This window comes from Trachinotus anak, unplaced genomic scaffold, assembly GCF_046630095.1.
Source record: "Trachinotus anak isolate AG129_WGS33_773 ecotype Australia unplaced genomic scaffold, CSIRO_AGI_Tana_v1 ptg000010l, whole genome shotgun sequence".
Classification (NCBI taxonomy): domain Eukaryota; kingdom Metazoa; phylum Chordata; class Actinopteri; order Carangiformes; family Carangidae; genus Trachinotus; species Trachinotus anak.
In genome coordinates, this window is record NW_027273861.1 from 4,892,381 (window position 1) to 4,912,995 (window position 20,615).

A 20,615-nucleotide genomic window follows, 5' to 3' on the forward strand; every position below is an offset into this window, starting at 1 on the left:
GGTGGGGGGGTGTGTGGGCTGGAGAACAGTTTCAAAAACACAGAGATATCTGGCAGCAAATTCCTCTGCACTTCCTGAGTCCTGGCAAAGGGTCTCTTATCTCTTAGATAATGCACAACTCGAGTGATTCCCAGAATAGCCAGGAGAATACACAGCTTGCAGAAAACATGGACGCATCCTCCTCTTAAGATTTCGCATGTGTGTGTATGTACTCGCTTTGTTTGCCTGTGTGTGTGTGTGTGTCTGTGTGTCTGTGTGTCTGTGTGTCTCTCTGTTTGTGCGTCCTATTGTTTCTCTTGGGTTGGTTTTTGCCCAGTAGGGTTGAGGCCGGAGGGATCCTACAGTTGTTGTTGTTTTTTCAATCTCAGCTGTTGTCAGCAATATAGCTAATTGTTCTCCTCGCCGTGACGCATCAGATAAGACAAACAAACAGTTTCTGAAGTAGAAATCCCCGCACTGACCATCACTAGCCAACGAGAAGACCTCAGGAGTTTATCTCTTTCGGACAGTTTGAGGTTTGAGTATTTTTTCTGTGCTCCACCTCAAATTTTCAGGCACTTGCACAGACGCCCTGCTCTGTTTCTACAGTAAACTGGTGGCATTAAAGCTCTAATCGACGTGAACGTATGTTCAGAAATAGAAAGAGCATATGAGCTACTCTACAGTTTGCAGGTTGGGGGGGGTTCAATACAGGCAGGCACTGAGGGGTGGGTCGTTCCCTTTTTTTTGCTAAACATATAAACTCCCAGGCCCTGCCAATGGGGCAGGGGGAACAAAGCAGGGCTTGTTTTGGGAGGAAGAGGCAGGGTTGGGTGGATGAACAGTACCTGCTGTTGAAGGAGAGTGAAGGAAGCGGGCTGTGGTGAGAGCGGGGGCCACGTGCCAGGCCCAGTGATGGAGGAGGCACCAGGCAGCAGTCCTCCAGCTCCCAACCAATAAACCACCAAACCCCCTCCTCACACCCACACTGATAAATACAGGCCCATTCACTTCAAAGCAGCCGAGCAAATTGGCTTTGTCGATTTGATTTGTTTCATTTTATAATCAGTAGACACTTCAATTATGTGGTGTCTGGATTGTTAAAGATAGCCTCTCAGTCTGGAGTCAGGTCTCACTTAAAGCAGCACTTAAAAGCCTGAAACAATATCTGAATGAGAATGAGGAAACAAAGATGAGTATTTACACTGGAATGTCACATGCAGTGTCAGGATTTCATAACTGATCACAGTCTAAAAAAACAGCAGTGGTTTGTGAATATTACCTCCCCACCAAGTGACGTTTCAGGCTTCGTGCTCTTCTTCAGACTTCCTCTGAGTTTGGTAACTCTGGATTGACTGAACCTTTAACTCTGAATCAGTTACCTTGGTAACTTCAACAAACTCTGAGTTTACCTATGGCCCAGTCCTGATGTCCACCCTCACAGAGTCACAGAGTTTGAGTCGCGTTCCCTCAGGACTGTCCCACTGTAAAACCATCACGTACCCGAGGGCTCTCTGCAGATATTTTGAGCCCTTGATGAACACTTTCTCTAAGTCTTTCTGCAGACTTTATCTGAGGGAATTACCCACAGTTCATAGCATTATGACATTAAACACAGGGTTGGGGCAGCGCTCAGAAATGTAAAAAAAACGGTAAACAACCACCATAAAATGGAAGACATAATAAGACAGAAGTTGACAAACAGCATGAAAGGAACGAAGCCAAACATTAACGTTACAAGAAAAAAGAAGTTTACCTGTGAGTACAAACACAGCTCAGTGTTGACTCAGAGCTGTGTGTATATTTGTCCTATGATGACATGAGGATAAATTCTGTTTTCATCAGATCTGATCCAACATTATTATTCTGTTTCCAAACATGGAGTGAAGGGAGGAAATAAAAGAATGTAAACTCAAAAGTCTCAAACCCACAATTGTACACATGTTTTGGTGTCGTCCTGGTAACCAGGTTGCTGTCCCATTCCTCTGTATACCATTTTGAGCCTTGAGGTTTAATGGGACATCGAGATTGGGTCAATGTCCCCCCTCCTGCTGAGCCTGAAGAAGCCTCTGACGTGTTGTGTCACTTCCTCGTTCATGCAGCCGATATCAAAACACTTACCAGAGCCCACTCATTTGCAGAAGTTTACAATGGGAGAAGGAGATCGGTTCGATACCCAAGGCCTATTTTTACTAATGCTACCGCCTTATGATTAATCAATAATCAATGTAAGGACAAAGGCAGTAATGTCTGTCTCTGTAAGGACGGTGGAGGTTAGGACAACTAGCACAGTTACCGTACATTACTGTATTAAATAATGAAGCTTTAGGGGGGCACCTCGGTGGCTCACCTGGTAGAGCGCGTACCGTTAAGGTATAGTCCTAATGGGGTTGGAATCCGACCCACAACCCTTTGCTGCATGTCATCCTCTCTCTCCCCAACTTTCATGTCTCTCCCTCACTGTACCTATAAATAATGGCATAAAAAGCCAGAAAAAAAAAGACGAATAAAAAATAATGAAGCGTTAGACGCGTTAGACACGTGAGACACTGATCAATGAAACATCATTTCTCATGCTGCGAGGGGTTTTTTTTTGTTATAAGTTGAAATATAACATAATATATAATACACATATGTTATGCTGTTGAATTAATGGATTTTAAGGCAAAGTAGACATCTAAAAATGAGATAATCACCAAGATATGAGGCTGTCACTGGGTGGGGCTGTGAAGTTACTGTCAGAGGTTTATAAATAAACTTGACGTCTGATCTGTTTAGTTCATCAACACTTTGTCCCCATCAGGTCACAGCTGAATAAATATATTCAAAAATGGCATCTAACACAAAAACAGTAGGATTCCAGTTTTATCATCCAATAAGCAAGTTCAAGTCTGTGAATGAGTGGACTACGCTGAACAAAATGTCATGTGTTCACTTCCTGACTCTTGTCTCCAGCTCAGGCTCTGTCACTGCTGCTGATGATAAATGTCAAACTTTAATCTCTCTACCTCCACTGGACCAACATGGTCACACTCAGATCTGATTGAACCAACTCTAACCAGCTGATCTAAAACTGAAAACTCTCCGGATCAGTCAACACAGAGTTCAGGTTCAGGTTTAGGTTTAACTCTTTTTACATCTTTTCTATTACTGAAGTTAGCATGCTAACTAGTTAGCCCTAGCCTGTCTCATCACTTTCTAATAGCTGCTCACTGTAGCATCCAATCTGCTGGAGACGTAGCTCTGCTCAGAGGGCGTATTATGACCTCTTGTAATATAAAGACAATATTGGCTAAAGCTCTCGTCAAACAACAATCATCACCATCTGCTCAAAAACCATGTTCGGCACAAATATATCCTCTTATGGATCAACACTTCGAATAAAACAAGAAGTGTAAAATATGGGACCTTTAAATAATGTCCTTGTTATCCTACATTATTTTGTTTTAAACATCTTTACTTTAGTTTTTTTTAACTTAAAGCAGACAACTGCCTCATTGAACAAGAGCCACAGATTTTATTGTTATTAATAATTAAAAAAGAGAAAAAAATATCTCAACTGAAGGAAAAACAAGATAAAATAAGACAATGAAATAACAAACGTTTGTGCCCCCTAGATTCATAAATGGGTCTCATATCTGAAGGTAGTTAGTCCTCAAGTCTGTAGTTTTTACTGCAGCTGTCAAAGTGATGAGTCCTATTTTAGCTTGTTTGGAAGCAGGAAGGTGCCGGAGCAGAAATCTCAATGTGTGCGTTTGTGTTCCAGGATTGACAGGAAGATGTCCTGCAGTCAGACAAACTACAAGCTGGACGAGGCTCAGGCCATCTTCACTGAGCTGCGGAGCATCAAGAAGGCCATCAGCACAGGCGAGAAGGAGAGGCAGGACCTCATCCAGGTAGTCCTGTCCACTCCTGTCTACCAACTCTCCTCCTGAAATATTTGTCTTTGAAATACTCTCTGCTGACCTCTAGTGTCTGTTCACCTCCACTGTCCCGCTGCGTCTCATCATTGTCTTTTTAAAGCACATTTCCAGACGTCTGAATCACCAACCGCATCTCCGATTCTGTCAGCAAAGCAAAAGATGTGATGGAGTAATAAAAACTGAATAATAGGAGGTGATTCAGTCTGATTTTCAGGTCACATTTCCCGGCAAATGTCACGGCCTATTTATGATTTCATTACTGGAGGCAAATGACGCACAATAAATGTTATAATTTGAAATGAGGAATGGGAAAAATCCACCTTTCAAAACAGCTGGAGGCAATTTATTTTGCATTTTTGTTACATCAAATATCATTGATAATGTTCCTGTTTCGTTGTTGATCACAGAGCCTGGCGAAGCTGACGGTGCACTTCCAAAACAGCTTGTCTGTCAGCGACTCGGCCAGCGAAGTGGCGAACAGCACTGGAACCATGGGCGACTCGTGCAATCTGCAGCAGTACTGTGACACTGGCTGTCAGACCGACATCATGGGAGAGGTAGGAGACAATGCTGCTCCTCCCTGTCTCCCTCTAAAACAGGTTCTCACGCTGGGAGGGAGAGTCGGAGGGGGTGGTGGGGCGAAGGTAGAGATGTCAAAATGTTATTTGACTGAGTCATAACTCAGCACAACGATATGAAGTCTATATTTTTAGATTCAGCAGAACTTACACTGCAAAAAAACCCAACCATAAATATGCTTAGATATCAGGAAAAAAAGACGCTTGTTGAAACTGCAGGACTTGCCTGAGAATCATAGTGTTTTTAAGTTTTCTGCAGTCTCACAGTAATCCAGTGACAGTAGTCTGAACATCCATGGTTACTCTGCACACAGGAGCTGCTAATAGCTAATTCGGCTACTTTTATTGGTGCCTATTTGGCAATATGTAAACAACAGGACACAGCTGGCTGGATGGAGTATGTTGTTAAGGCGGTTTACTTGCTCAGTTTTGTCTCAGGGAGGACACAGTGTCAGATTTTGAACCACTGCCCTAAAATCAGTTGCTCACATGGTGATTGTTTTAACTGCAGGAAGCTCCCTATACTCCCTTCACACATTGGAATGACTAATGGCTAATATTGTGATTAACTTTGTTCCTGTTAATCTAGGTCTCTCAGAAATATTTGTTATGTAAACCTCTGTGACCTAAAGGCTCTTTATTTCTGTTTTTTTTTTCTTTAGTATGGTTCCCAAGATTCCTTGCACTTGGTGGACAAAGTGAAACTCAACTGGCAGTACGAGGAGGCCAAGAAAAAGTAAGTGTGTCTGTCGGTTTGTTGTTTATCAGTCGTAGTACTATGACACGCGGCCATGCAGCACTGACTCACAGGCCCTGTCAGCCTCCTCTCTTGCTTGTTCCTCGGCGTTGCGCGTTGTCCAGTGGGAGGACGTGTTATGAATAGTATTTGTGCCTGGTGGCCATGGCTGCTGAGCGATGTCTGGCCAGCGGAATGAGCTGGGTGGTCACATTCTTGCCTGGCCACGCTGCTGCTGACTGTGTGCTGCCTTTGTGTGTGCAGCCGGAGTGAGGACTGCCCACCGCCTGCCTCAGTGCACACCCTGCTCCTCCACAAGGTGGTTTAATGTACACACTGTTTGGTTAAATATACCCCAGCTCCACCTATAGCACAGGCTAAATTATACGTTGGCCAAATCAACATTGACTGAAGCCTGAATTCGCTCGTGAATCCAGCTCAGGTTCTGTATGTCGTCAGGTTGTGTGTAGTCTGAGGAGCAGCCGTGCGACGATAGCTGCAGAACTAACAGCCGCTGTGTTATTACTCTGGCCCCGTGCACACTTTTTTCACATTTTTTTTTTTTTTTTTATAACATTCATGTTGCTGTGGTGACCCAGCAACAGCAATGCCAACCATGACATCAGGGAGGGGAGGGGAGGGAGGGTGAGAGAGAAGGGAGACCTGTGGAAACTTGCATGCTCTGTCCCTGAGTCACTCTGTCTGAAATCCAGCACACATAAACACAGTTATTTCACTCTCTGAGATCCTACTTAACTCTGTCTGAATCAACGTCTCGGTGACACACACACACACCTGTGAGACCAGTGGTCGATGCAGCAGGTAGCACAGGTAGAAATTACTGCGCTGCATGCTGTCATTACAGTGGCAGCATTAAGCGTCTGCTTGGCTCAAATATGTGGCCTTGGACACAGCGTGTAACATTAGATCTCATACAAATATCCATCTGTGTAGGTATGGACTCCACCTGCAGTCAAAACCTCAGCGTCTGGTCACTTTCAGCTGATGATGCAGATTTTGTGGCAGTGTAGCAGCATAAACCAAAAGGATGTGCAGCTTTTTCAAAAAAAAAAAAAAAAAAAAACTTCAAATGAAAAGTTTGAGATGTTGAGAAACACATTTATTCACTTTCTGTTGCACATATCATTCCTATCTGTACGGTGAATATGAAGCTGTAGCCAGACATTTGGTTAGCTTAGCACAAACCATAGAGCTTGTAACAATTTCTCCAATCAGGAAGTTAGGAAATTTAGACCTTACTCCTCAGTGGAGGAGCACGCCGAGGCAGATGCAGACAGTTTTAGAAGGAAATAAGAAAGTGTATTTTTTAACTTCATTTATTTTTGTGAGCACATTTTCTGCTTTGTAGTTAAACAGTTCAAACTTAAATCATGTTTATTGTGTCTGTGGAGAGATCTGTCATGCTAGCTGTCAATGCTAATGTTTTAGCTAGTTCATGACTACAGTCTGGGTCCAGTGAGTCTGGGCTAGTTGTAACAATACACACACACACACACGTCCTCCAGGATATGTTACAGCTAACCAGGACTCTGTGGTGAATTGTGACATTTTACTCCTTGTTTTGAGACTGAACCATCACTTTCTGTTTGTGTTGCAGAGATAACACTAAAACAGTTCAACAGCAGACACATGTAGCTAGTCTCTGTCACTTTTTGAACACACTAGCTTAAAAGAGCTGCAAGATACAGACAGAAATGTCAGAGATGTTACAGCCAACCCCAGGCTCCCCGAGAGGTGCTGATGTGAGACTGGTGTCAGTCTAACTGATCTGTCTGATCTGATCTTATTTGTTTATTTCCAAAAATCTTACTTGGATTATTTTATATGTGCATATGTCATAAGGTCAGTAAATATATTACATCTGCATATGTGATTAAATGAATATTAGACATGCATGTTACATCTAAACGAAAATAAGTTTCTCAAAAGTGTAGTGTCTGACATTTTCTCCTTTCTCCAAAAACTGATTCCAGACGAGCAAATATGATTTTTTTATGGTCGTGCAGGTCAGCTCTCAGTAACTCAGATGACACAGTCTCTATATATTCACGTGTGACTTGGCCTTTCCAATAACCTGAGCAGCTGAGATGAAGCTTGGTATGGAACAGATGCTGGTCTGAAGTTTAACTTTGTAGGTTAAGTAACATTAGTGACGATGAAGATGTGATATACATGTATGGACTGAAGGGGGCAGTAAATTCTCGTTTTGTGATTATTCTCATTAATCCGAAGGTAATACTCCTCAGCTCTGTAGGGAAATCCCATCACTGTTTGTTTATTTGGATTGGATTATGCAAATGAATCCATGGCTTGTTCCCATTTCCTAAATAATCCTTTATAATTTGGTAGTATTGTTTGAAAATGTCTCCAGGAAGCATCATGGTGTTTAAGTTGTGGGGCCATCACCTCTTTGCTGGTGTTGATCTTGCCCCAGAGGGTGAGACTGTGTTAGGTTTAGGGGTAGACTGTGTTTTTTTTTTTTTTTTTCTTAACATGTTGTAGCCAGTTTAAGGACATAATTCACCACAACTGGTAATTTGTTGTGCTGTATGTTTTTGGTGTGTGAGGTTGTGGATAGGGTGAACTGAGTGGTTTTCAGGGTGAATGACTCTACTTTGGTTTTGGAGTTTGAGGGCAAAGAAATTGTCTGTCACTATTTTCCTGCAATTATATATTATATGTATTGTATTATGTTCTATATATTGTGTTATATCTGTAATACTGGAGCACAGTTTTACTGCTGCACGTCATTCCCCTTCTCTCTTTTCCCCACACTTCCTGTCCACCTTACTTGACAAACTGTGGACACTTCTGATTTGTGTCAACTGACTCTGTAGCCAGAAATCTGAGGAAATGTTTTCAGAGCTGAAACCAGGCAAAGAATGTCATTTTTGCTTGCATCTATGTTCTCTTCCTCCGGCCTGTTCCCCCTTATTTCCTGCCTTTCTCATAGATATCGCAAATGGTTTGATGAATAATGTGAACAGGAGAGAGGAAGGAGCATCCTCCTGCTCTGTGCCTCTAGACACCACAAAAACAGAGGAATCAGACCATCTGTGACACTGGCTGCTCTAGGTTTCAGATACATTACCTTCACCAGGTGAAGAGTTGTATCACTGGTGAACAACTGCCAGGTACAAGGAGAAAAAAAATCACCCTGAACCGTGTCTGCTGCTCCCTCAGGGTGCAGAGCATACAGCACCAGCTAGCACAGCTGGACAGTGAGAGCTGGTCGGGGCGGGCCGAGGCGGACCGTGACCGGGACTTCTTGCAGCTCCTGCGCGAGAAGGAGGCCCTCCTGCAGGAGATCATCCTGGTCAGCAAGCAGCAGCACTCTGCAGAGACGCTGCTGCAGCTGGAGGAGGAGCGCTCCAGGCTGGAAGAGGAGGTGCAGAGGGCCCACAGCTCCCAGAGCCAGGGGGCCAATCAGAGGTGAGAACGGTGACGGTCTGAGTTGTCAAATTTTGCGTTTGGACACTGGGCTTCTAGGATGGCGTCTGTACATGTGCTGACACGTTTCTACTGTTATTATCATCATGCTTGTAATAATTTAATTTCACAGTCAGGTTTAAAATTTTAAATCAGTTTTAAAATGAGATGCAAACGCAGAACAGATAAAAAATAGTGAACTAGTCAGAGAAACAGCTGCACACAGAACTTCATTCATCACTGTTACTGTACATCTTACTGATTGTTTTACTGTCAAAGCTGAAATGAACTATAATACAGTAAGAGCCATAACACAGTTATCACCCATACAGCCAAATTCTCCTTCTGTCAGTGTATTAGCTATTAGCACGGATCCATAAATCATTCATGAGCCAGTTTGCAGGTCGATTAATAACAGTAAGCACCAGGAAATACCAGCAGCACCACATCAGATATCATGAAGACATATTAAGGCACATGAGGTTCCTGCACTAGCAGCCACATGTGACTGACTGATGACCACAAACAAAGCCAGAGGTTATTTTTGTGTCACGAATGAACAGAAGAGAATTATGATCTCACTTTTATATTTTAACCACCAGATGAAGAGTTTTGTGATCAAACGTACGTAGTATCACTCAGGACCATCCAGACGTATGATGTTGATCATCTGAAGGGTTTTCAGCTTCAGGCAGAGCAGCAATTCAAAGCATGTGAGCTCTTGTGTGAAGCACTCGTGTTGTACAAACTGAGAACGTGACAAATATTTAAATATATAAGTTGACTCTGTATTATAGCTAGGTGGGTTCAGATAGCTTCATTGTGGTTTTAACCTTTTTGTGTTCTTTTAAAAAAAACCAAAACGTAGAATGCTGTCCATAGAGGACAAAAATGTCAGCATCAAAAAAGCAATAACGATATTAGATATTGATATTATTGTCCACTTTCACTGAATTGATTCATTTTTAATTCAACATCAGTCCTGATTATAACGACCAAATATTCAATCATATTCAGGATTTTAACCCTTTAAATGCCAGTTTGTTTACATGATGCAGCTTTTGTTTTTGACATATTAAAACACAAAATATGACTTTGTTTTTCATATAATTATAATCACTGAATGCTAAGTGGACTTTTTTTTTTGATTATCACAGTCGGTCATATGTCAGTGAATCAGCCAAAATGATCACAAATGAAATGGACAAAAATGACCTTAAGGATACACAAGGGTTAATGTTAATGTACCTCTTGGTTTCTGCAAGTGCCATTTAAAATAATGAAATTATAGATGAATACGCTGTAACACCCTAGTTGTTGTAAATCCCAGTGAGAAAACTGCAGCTTTCTGTAACACCTACTGACACTGAGCAGGTGTTGAGTGTGTGCTGTGTTTACACTGGAGAAGTGACTGAAAAACGTTTACTTAAAATAATCAGCATGTGTAGAAAACCTGTCACAGAGTCACAGTTAAACTGTGTTTATTTCTCGTTCTATAGTGACAGTCCAATAAAGACAGTCAGGACACACTAATGCAGTTTTAACCAGCACATGTGTGAAGTGAACTGATCAGAGCAACAATAACTGAAATTCCTTTCTCTCCACGTGAAGCCACATCATGTCTCGTTGTGTGTTCAGTATCAGGTCATCTGTTAGTTTTGAAGTTCTGCTCCTGTAGCTGTGGGGGAAGTACGGGTGCCCTCATGGCTCAGTTTATCATGGAAGATGAAGACTGTGTGCTTCCTGATATGGACCTGCTGGCTGCTGATTTCACAGTGGACTTAAGACCAGGACAGATGGATCCATGGTGTTTGGTTTTTAGGACAGACCACACATACTGCTCTGCAGTGTAAAGTGAGAAACCCACTCATCCAACTGAATGTCTTATGCATGACAGGATCCTGCAGCAGGAGAAGAGGAACGTCCTGCTGCGACAGCTGGAGGAGGCAACACGCATCACCACCTACCTGCACTCCCAGCTGAAGAGGTGCGGCACACACTCATTCTCAAAGATTTCAGCTGATCTTCATGCACCTCTGTGTCTTTTCTAGAAGTGAAGTAGAGGTTTCATATATGACTTGCTGCTTTATATGTTTTCTGTCTCATATTTATCCCGTTTAAATGTGACTTGTGACGTGTTTTGTCACGACCCTGATGAAGGCCACAAGCTGAAAAGTATCAGTCTAATAAAGTCTAATAAAGTGTTGCAGGAGGTTCGACCTCTGCGACCTCTGTGTCTTTTCTCAGTCTCACTCATCTTCTTCTTCATCTCCAGCCTGTCGGCCAGCTCTCTGACGGTGTCGTCAAGCAGCAGCCGGGGGTCTCTAGCCTCCAGTAGGGGCTCCCTGGCGTCCAGCCGAGGCTCCCTCAGCTCCATCAGTTTCAGCGACATCTACGGTCTCCCCCAGTATGACCGTCACGAGGGCGCAGGAGAGCCGCTGGACCCCCACCTGCGCTACCTGTTGCCCCCAGAGACTGTATCCAGAGACTGCTCCATGTTCAATCCCGACCCCCTGACCCAGAGCAAAACCAAACGCTCCCACGACACCCCGCAGTCCCTAGCCTCCCTCTCCTCCCGCTCCTCGCTCTCCTCCCTGTCGCCGCCCAGCTCTCCCATGGACACACCCTACCACTCTGCCCCTCAGGACTGCCCCCTCACCCAGATGACGGAGGAATACATGGAGCAGGCGGGTCGCGGCCTGTTAGAGGGGCTGCGGGCACAGTCACAAACCCTGTCACACACGGCCATGTTGAGCAGCGAGGACACGGTCGGCCCCGCCGCCGTGCATCAACCGGACAGCAAGAGCCACAGAGACAGTGGGGCTCAGGGGGCTTTCACCTCAACAGGCAAGTTAAGAACAGCTGATCCTCGTGTCAGAGACTGAAGACTACCTGATGATTAACTGGTTCTTTTTCTGCTCAGGTGTGACGCTCAGAGGAAACAGCGCCAACAGAAGCGGCAGGAGGGCCCGGAGGGTCTCTGCAGGGGTGTCTGAGGATGCTCTGGCCACAGACAGTGGGGTTTTTGAGGCCTGGGGTAGAAGGTGAGAGGAAACACATCCTTCCAATCCTAAAACAGAACCTAGTCACTGAGGTCTGTGGAGCAAGTGTACCACCTAGTGACAGAGGAGGAAAGTGCAACATCCAAAACAAACACCACCGTGAGCGATGGGTGTGGTGGTATTTGTGTCCCCTTGTCCTGGTTCAGTTTAATCACATCACTCAGTGTCAGTGTCGGCCAAAAAATGTAATCATCCTAAAATAAGTGGTAACATCACATAAATGAACTAAAAGACAGTAAAAAGTAGAACTGTACAAACCTGTTCCTGTATCATGATGAGTCACTGGAATATCTTCAGATAATTACACTTGTTGATAATTAAACTTGTTATTTATTTTTTCGTTGCAATAGAAATCTAAATATGTTCCTCTTAAAATAAAGAGTCAGGAGTGAAGTCCACCAAGTTCCTGGAGGTCCAGATCAATGAATTCCTAAACTTTTAGGCCCATGTTGATGAGTTGACAGAGAAATTGTCCAAATATGTTGGTTTATTTTCTAGGTTGAAGCATTTTCTACCACCTGAAGCACTTCAGACCTTACATCAGTCCTTATCTGTGCCTCATATAAATTACTGTGACAATATAAGGTGTAATTCCTGTCCTCGTTATCTTGAGAAACTACAGATTCTACAGAAACAAGTCATCATGGTCCACAGTCAACGACCCTCTTTTGTTTCCTCTGATGTTTCCGTTTTCTGATGCCCACTGCATCGCTTGCATTATGTATAATGTTGTATTTAAGCTAAATGACAGACCAGTTGACTTCCCTCACATACACACAAGACCAGAAAAAAGCATCTGGTAAAGGTTAAGAAACGTACACTGAAATGTGTCAGTGTGGTCTGCAGAGCTCCACAGGTGAGGCAGGAGCTTGGTTACACTCTAAAAATGTCTGTTTTTAGAGTTTTTATAAAATATACTTACAACCTGTTACTCTACTGTGCTGTTGTTGTTTTTTTACCATTTGTTGCTGATTGTGTGTCTTGCCTGTTGAATGAATGTTTGGACTGATGAAAGATATTTTTGGACCGTATGGGGATTCAGGTGTTTAGTGGCTGAAATTACTGAGGTGTCCCATCCCACCCATTTCTATTATGTTTGTGTGCTCTCACAGGTATTTTATTATGGTTTGTGCGATATAAATGAAATGAAATGAAATGAAAGTTCGTTCATCCTCTTCTCTGTCGTTCCTCCAACAGAGCAGAGGAGTCCGAGGAGATGTCGTACATGAAAGAGCTGACCTCTGTGAGTGAGCCCACCCAGATCCAGCTGGGACTGCTGTGAGTAAACTGGCAGTGTAGACCCCGGGTGGGTGGGTGGGTGGCGTGCTCATCCCCTGTGAGCATCTGACTCCACATCCTCTCTGTTGTGCTTCCCTCTGTACAGGTGGGAGTCCAACTCTCAGTCTCTCCGACTGCATCTGCTGCAGCTCAAGAATTTAAACAGGTCCATTGTGAGAGACGGCTTTAAAGTGTGAGTACGTTTAGCTGTGATGGTTAAAGGAACCATTTGATCCTTTAGGGAAATGCATTTATTTTACTTTTTATCAGAGGTTAGACGAGAAGATCAATATTTGTACGGTAAACATGAAGCTACAGGCATCAGGCAGTTAGCATGGCTTAGCATAAAGCTAATTAAACTAAAATAAATAATCATATTTCCCCAAAATGTTGAGCTATTCTTTGGATGCCATGACAGCAACATAATGTAATGAGTATGAATATTGGTCTGCAGCCAAGGTTACCAGAGGCCAGACTGAAAGTACAGATACAAGAAGTCCGACAAAATAATTTACATACTCACATAACTTCCACAGAAAACTGGTAAATGAAAGAAAACCAGTATTTATCAGCTCTGCACTCACACACGGAGCGAGGGGCTGACGTGTAAAACAGCGGCGTGTTTGTAGAGAAGAGCAGCTGCATGTCTGTGAAATGATGAGCAGGATGTTGACTCCTCTGACTGACGACCAGTAACACATCAAGGTTACCGCTGCCGTCGGGACGTAGAGATCTCATGTTGTGAATGTTGCTCTGTTCATGTCCAGGTATGTGAAGGTGCACTTGATTCCACTGGACGCCGGCCGGGCCTGTGCGTTTTACTGTTGTACGGCGTTGGAGCCGCAGTCCCAGATGAGTTTCAACGAAGGCTTCCGCATTCCTGTCCCTGCGAACGCCCTGGCGGTGTGCGCCCTGCAGCTGTCCGTCTGCTCGCTGGGACCCCAGGCTCAGGAGGAGCTACTGGTGGGTCTGACAGGCTGAGCAGCACTCGAGCCGTGATCCTGCTGACGGGGGAGAATGAAGCTTCAGCGGCTCAGATTTAATTAAGCTGAAATCAAATAATGAGGTGGTTGTGTGTGTTGTTGCAGGGTACGGCCCAGCTGAGCCTGGCAGATTGTGAGGGAAGCGCTGAGATGGTTTACCACTGGCTGCGAGTCCAGATGTTGAGCGGGACGGAGGTGCCGAGGCCTGAACAGAAAAGCCTGAGCCACCGAAGACACCACGACGGGCAGGAGGACGAACAGAGGCCCAGAGCCGCGGTAAACACATACATGTATTTGTGTAGGGGAGGAGGGGGAGGGAGCCTGCTGACAAGTCACATCATAATATGAAAAAAAAAGAAAACATAAATCACTGTTACAAACAAAAATAAAATAATGATGAATGATAATGACGGTGACCTTGTGAATAAGAATGAATTAATAATTAAAAGAGGTTCCTGTGTTGTATTTTTAAAGGACAAATACAGCTGTAGCTTAGCAACAATAAATAAAATAAACAGGGGAAACACGTTTAATGTAAATTAGATCGGACCTAAAATAGAAACTTGGGCTTCATCAGAGGAGGATGAATCTTAACTTCTCACGTTTGCTCTCACTCTCATCCAGCTGTTAGACGTGAGCACTTAAAGTGGTAGCTCAGGTTATTTGACTAGAGGTTGTGTGAGGTATTTATCTTTAGTCAATATTTGTATTAGTATTAGGAAAAAAAAAACAAAACGTGTTTTAGCCACTTTAAAAAATGCCCACACAAAAAGCTAATATCAGTTTAAGTGTGCGCTTTATTTTGAATATTTTCACCTCTTTACCTTGTTGTCAAACAGCCCTTTCCTTTGGAACCACATTTTTCACCTGTATTCCTACGCACAAGCCCTGTTTGACTCTAACAGCTGATCTGTGGAGTAATACAGTGCGTAGTAATATGATATTTCAGCAGCACAAACTGGCAAGATAAGTGAAAATATTCCAAATAAAACGCACACTTAAACTGATATTAGCTTTTTTAAATGGTCGAAACAAGTTTTTTTTTTTTTTTGTTTTTTTTGTTTTTTTTAATACTGTCCCCGTCTGCAGCAGCTCATCACTCAGCTTCTGTGTGGCGCTCCTGCTGCTTCTCTAAACTGATCTGAATCTTCTGCAGGTGACACACTGACTATAGACCTCACACAAACCCCACGTCAAATAACCTGAACTATCACTTTAAGCTTGAGTGTGAAAAATAAGAAGCAGTCAGAGAAAAAAACTAAATTCTGTGTAACAGATTTTTTCTTTCATATCTTTGTCATCATCCTGTGACTGTTCAGATAAGAATAAAAAAGAAATGCAAAGGGCTTGTCTGTGTGAAGACCTGATCACGAGAGAATACATCCACCTGCTGACATAGTACCAACAAAAATCAACAAGCCTGAGGTTTATATAAAAAATAAGTTGTTGTGTTAAGTGTCTGCATTAAACTGTAAATCATGTCGTCACACACTGCAGCTGAAACCCACCTGAAGGAGAGAGGAGCAATGTGTTTGATAGTTGGCTCTGTGACGTTACAGGACACTGTATGCACTCTGCTGGCACACACCACCACCTCCACCCATCTGGAGGAGCGGGGCACAGAGCTGGAGCTGCAGAGGCTGGAGAAGAAGGACGAGCCAGGGGAGGCAGCGTCTGAGAGGTGACGACATTTCCTGCTGGAGCCAAAGTCTCTCCTGTCGTACGCAAAATTCACTTCCTCTTGCCCCCAGCGTGTGTGTGTTTTCATTACGGGTGTGTTTTGCAGGAGCTGGCAGGCAGAGTCGGTGGACAGCGGCTGCAGCAACAGCATAGCTTTCACAGCTCCATGCTCGGAGGGCCTGTGTGCAGAGGGCATCTGCATCGCCACCGGGGGGCGCTGTGACCAGACAACCAGCAAACTGTGCACAGTGAAGGTAGCGTCCACAGCAGTGGCAGTGTGTGGTTGCTGACACAGTCTCTGCTGCAGATGCACTAAATAGTTGCTGATCCACAGGTGGAGAAGGCCACCATGACAGAAGGCTTGTTCCCTGAGCCGGTGCGAATCCGGCCCAAGGAGAGGGGACGCTGGAGTCACGCCTCCCCCTTCATGCGTGGCAGCACCATCGTTCGCTCTCAGACCTTCTCTCCTGGGGCCCGCAGTCAGTACGTCTGCAGGGTGAGCTTTTACAGAAAGAGGAAAAATATTTGTGACACTCTTAATGCTCAGTGTGTGCAGCCAGCAGCATGTTACCAGTGTCGCTGACTGACGTTCACGACTCTGCTGTTCATATTTCTGGTTTGACAGCCCTGTGTGTGAATTCCTCCTCAACATACAATGACTGATTTTACCTTTCAGTTGTATCGCAGCGACAGCGACAGCTCAACTCTACCAAAGAAATCACCTTTTGTCAGAAACACGTTGGAAAGAAGAACATTGCGATACAAGCAGGTACAGACTGTTACTCATTAGGAACACATGTAGGAGTGTGTTGAAGAGCGTCTAGTTTCTGAGTTGTATTTGTGTGTGCGAGCAGCAGTCATACCGCTCCTCCCTGGCTGAGCAGCCAACCCGTACCTCCCTGGACCTGGAGCTGGATCTCCAGGCCTGCAGGACGCGTCAGAGGCAGCTGATGGAGGAGCTGAGCGCCCTGAGGGAGCTGAAGCTGCGTCTGGAGGAGCCGCAAGCCAGGGAGGCCACCGAGCTCCCCCACTGGGCCCTGAGAGATGAGCGCTTCCGCTGCCTGCTCAGAGAGGCCCAGAGACAGGTGAGACCGGAATCAGGGTGCCAGGGCTGCTTTTAAGGCCACGTGAGATTTGCCCCCCCCCCCCCCGCAGCAGTTGACTGTTTTGTTGCTCTACAGGCCAACCAAAGCAAACAGGAGCAGCGTCAGGAGGAGGCGGTGGAGAGAAGGATGAGGAAGGCTTCCAAAGAGGTCCTGCAGATGAGGGGGCAGAGTCAGAAGGAGCCCCTGCCTGTGCAGACTTTCAGGTCGGGACTGAGCTGACTGCTGGTCAGCGTTCACACTGTCACTGCTCTGGAAATTTTAACCTCACACCGATTCATTGTCACAGAGAAACTGACGTTAGAGTGTCTTCCGCTTCAGTAATGAGACTCATTTCTAATTAAACCACACACACCCCTCACCCCCCTCCTGAGATCAGGAGTCAAAGCACAAAGGAGAAACCGGTAGATCAGAATGCAACCTTTTTGGAAATGTAAACAAAGTTTTTGCCAACTGTGGGATGGAACCGGAATTGTTTACATCCGTTTGCGTTCAAGCATGCCCTGCATTAACTGACGCCTGACTGCACCCGTTTGGCACATCACCACCTGTGAAATAGAGTGAAACTACTCCCAGGTTTATTGCATCATTTGCATTCTCAGGCTCCTACACGAGAACTAACAGGACAGTGCCGAACTGAATGCATAATAGTTTTGTCTTCAAAAAATAATACAAGTGGTGCCCTGATGGCTCACCTGGTACAGCACGTACCATCTAGACTTAGTTCTTACAGCAGCGGCCCGGGTTCGACTCTGACCTGTGGCTCTTTGCTGCATGTCATCCTCCCCCTCTCTCTCTCTCTCTCTCTCTCTTTCTCACTGTGACTATAATAAAGACAAAAATGCCCCAAAAAACTTAAAATAACTTCATAATTAAAATAACTTAAAAAACAAAAAATAATAATAATAAAACCCAAACTTATTCAAATTAACTTCAAGCTAAAAATATTGTTTTTAAATAGAGGTCAGTATGATGTACACTACCAGCTACATTGCCTCTATTTTTCCACTTGCCACTGAAATTTACACAATTCAATGTCTCAGTGTTTTTCAATTTAAAACAGAACAAATAAAGATTTTAAAAAGGAATCGTGGAATCTTAAATCAGAAATTGAATCTATATTTATCACTCATTCAGCAGCTAATCTCAAACTGTTCAGATTGTACCAACACTGTTGCAGAAGTTCCCACAGATGTGTTGCACTTGCAGTTTGCTTTGTTTTCACCTTCTGTCCAGTTCCATGTGGTTCAGGTCTGAGACTGTGCTGGTCGTCTTCATGTGAAGCCTCTGTCTGGTTCTGTTCTTCTAATGTTCTGGTTCATCATCTTAGTGCAGGATGAACCTCTGACCAACACGTCTGTCTTCTCCCTTTTTCTCACAGCAACATACAGAACTTCATCCTACAGTACAGTACCGTCCTCATACTGCATCAGAGGATGTAGTAGCAGTTTGTACAGAGGGTTTGTAGTCGTGCACCTGTAGGAGGTGTTGCATTAAGATAACAAAGGAGCTGGAAGAGCACTAGAAAGTGGAGGGATCCAACGCTAGACAGTGGGAGAATCAGTTCTTCATCATTAAGGGTGTCTACTGGGTTCTCCCACCCTTCTTGGGATCTTGCATTCACTTTCTTCATTTATCACTATAAACTTGGTCATGCTAAGTTAAGAAAGAGTCAGAACAGCATTTAGTTTTTTTCCTTACTTTGGTTGTTAAGGTTATTTGTCCAATGGTTTAACTGACTTTAAGTGATTCTTCAAGTGTAAGACAGAGGGAGACAGGAGAAAACCTTTAATACTTAAGTGAACATTTTAAGGAAACCTTAACTCAGACTCAGAAAATCTTAAGGTGTTTTTTTTTACAACTGGCCCGTTTTCTTTTAACTATTTTTCCGTTTTGGGTGTTTTCCGTTGGTCAGTTTCCTATCCGTTTATCATTTAAGGTTGAACTGGGGGTGTTCTAACACTTTTGATCGGTAGTGTATGATGGCCAGTGTTATTTTGCAAACAGGAAGAGAGAATAGAGTGATGTTGATAATTTTTACCAAATATATACCATGAGATGAGCGTTAACACAGAGACACAGGATTAGAATTTGGAAAATAATTTTTTTTTATTTCACAGTTATTTTACATCACAGAAACATTTTGGGTTTGATGTCGGCCCCTAAGACATAAAGTCATTTTGTGAACAAGTGCTGGTGACATGAATTTATTTTACAAAATAAAACAGATGTATGTAAAAATACATTTTTGTTTTCTTTTGTTTGCAGAGAGAAGATGGCTTTTTTCACAAGACCAAGGTTCAACATACCTCCTTTACCAGCTGACGACGTATGAGAGCTCGCCTCTGTTGCGTGACTAAACATGAAGTATTTGTCAAATTGTTCATGAAGTACAAAGGTCTATCTACCGAGGACTCGGGCAGGGTGACACGCAGATGATGTTGAAGATTAGAAGGTTTCACTTTTTCAGAAGTGTTTGTGCGGCTATCCTTCTAAACACGAACACACCAGACACACACTTTTTGACAACAGCACAACTGTTCATTTCCTTTTTGAAGGAGGAAACCGTAACTCTTCACTCTCGTATGAGTTACTTCTGTTGTTTGTGCTCACAAAAAGGCTGGAAGACGGGAACAAAAGTCGGTTTGGACAAATTCACTGTACTGTAACTTATTTTATAGTACTTTCCTTGAAGGAAATAAAAACAAACAAAAAAAATGCTTCCTGCTTTTTAAGTGTATTTTGTAGCTTTGAACAAATAGCACTTCAGTGTTTTTACATACAGTAAAATGGAACTATTGTCTGATTTTTGTTTTCTGTTTCCTAATTCTTAAGAGTTATTTACATAAAATGTCACTTTGTAATCCACTTTTATTACTGATGTTATTGTCCTTTTGTTATGTTATTAAAATTAATATTATTTCATGTACTTTTCAATATATGGATGAATATATGAAACACTGTATTCAGATTTTTTATGATGTCTGTATGAACATCTGCAGTGTTACCTCTTGTGAAGATAAAACCATTAAACCACCACCGTCTTGACGCTTTGCCTTTTGCCAGTTGTGTTTTTAATGCAGGTGAAACAGGATTTGTTTTGTGATTAACCTGAATGTCATTTTCTGCACACACAAACATTTTTCTTTAAATGTGTCACAACACTACACATGATTTTTCTGCAGCCACAAACGGCTTGTGATGAGCGCTGACCCATTTTAGTCTCACCTTGCCTGTTCTCAAGAAGCCGTACCACACACTCAGCAGCCAGCTGTGTCAGCAAGTTATCTCGATACAACATCCTGTTTGAGCCTTTCCACACAAGCCACCAGAGGCCAAGGAGAGGCAGCTCTGTAGCTCTACTTCTCAGGCTGAATTCCTCCTGAGTGAAATGACACAAGCAGCTAAATGCAGAAAAATGCAACTCACTGTTTGGAAAAAAATGTCCACCTAGCCCTGCAGGCAAACCACTCTCAGGTCTCTGCTTGTCTATGCTTCACAAACACTTCACAGCCTGTGTTTCCCAGATGAAATGTCAGTGTCTTGGTTGAGTTTGTGATGCAAACAAAAACACTATCACATGCACAGTTGTATTTTACTTATAATATTTTTGATCTTAAGTTTTAAAACCAAATATTTCCAGTACAGAAATATATTTAAAAATCAATCTTTGTCTGGCGTTTGACCATTTTATCCTCTAACAATGTACGCAAGTGACTGACAGTTTTTACTTAAGACCACTTTTTAATTACAAATAGTGTGTCTTTCACATTATTACATATTGTACCATGTCGGTTCCAGTGATTTTATTCATCTCTGTACACTGAAAGGCTATAAATCTGA

General features: G+C 43.4%; 1 protein-coding gene across 1 annotated transcript in view; it reads left to right on the forward strand.

The window, feature by feature from the left end:
• The window catches only part of wwc3 (WWC family member 3), a 37,252-nt gene extending 17,427 nt beyond the window's left edge, over window positions 1–19,825 (forward strand). The window contains exons 6-23 of the mRNA XM_071487055.1: window positions 3,746–3,875; window positions 4,310–4,459; window positions 5,143–5,216; window positions 8,421–8,669; window positions 10,564–10,653; window positions 10,942–11,513; window positions 11,590–11,710; window positions 12,926–13,006; window positions 13,113–13,199; window positions 13,774–13,969; window positions 14,095–14,265; window positions 15,549–15,670; window positions 15,776–15,923; window positions 16,004–16,165; window positions 16,346–16,438; window positions 16,524–16,754; window positions 16,851–16,978; window positions 19,041–19,825. Coding sequence (XP_071343156.1) covers window positions 3,746–3,875; window positions 4,310–4,459; window positions 5,143–5,216; window positions 8,421–8,669; window positions 10,564–10,653; window positions 10,942–11,513; window positions 11,590–11,710; window positions 12,926–13,006; window positions 13,113–13,199; window positions 13,774–13,969; window positions 14,095–14,265; window positions 15,549–15,670; window positions 15,776–15,923; window positions 16,004–16,165; window positions 16,346–16,438; window positions 16,524–16,754; window positions 16,851–16,978; window positions 19,041–19,107 — 2,872 coding nt within the window. The 3' untranslated portion in view covers window positions 19,108–19,825. The remainder of the gene's footprint in view (window positions 1–3,745; window positions 3,876–4,309; window positions 4,460–5,142; window positions 5,217–8,420; window positions 8,670–10,563; window positions 10,654–10,941; window positions 11,514–11,589; window positions 11,711–12,925; window positions 13,007–13,112; window positions 13,200–13,773; window positions 13,970–14,094; window positions 14,266–15,548; window positions 15,671–15,775; window positions 15,924–16,003; window positions 16,166–16,345; window positions 16,439–16,523; window positions 16,755–16,850; window positions 16,979–19,040) is intronic.
• Window positions 19,826–20,615: the final 790 nt, after the last annotated feature.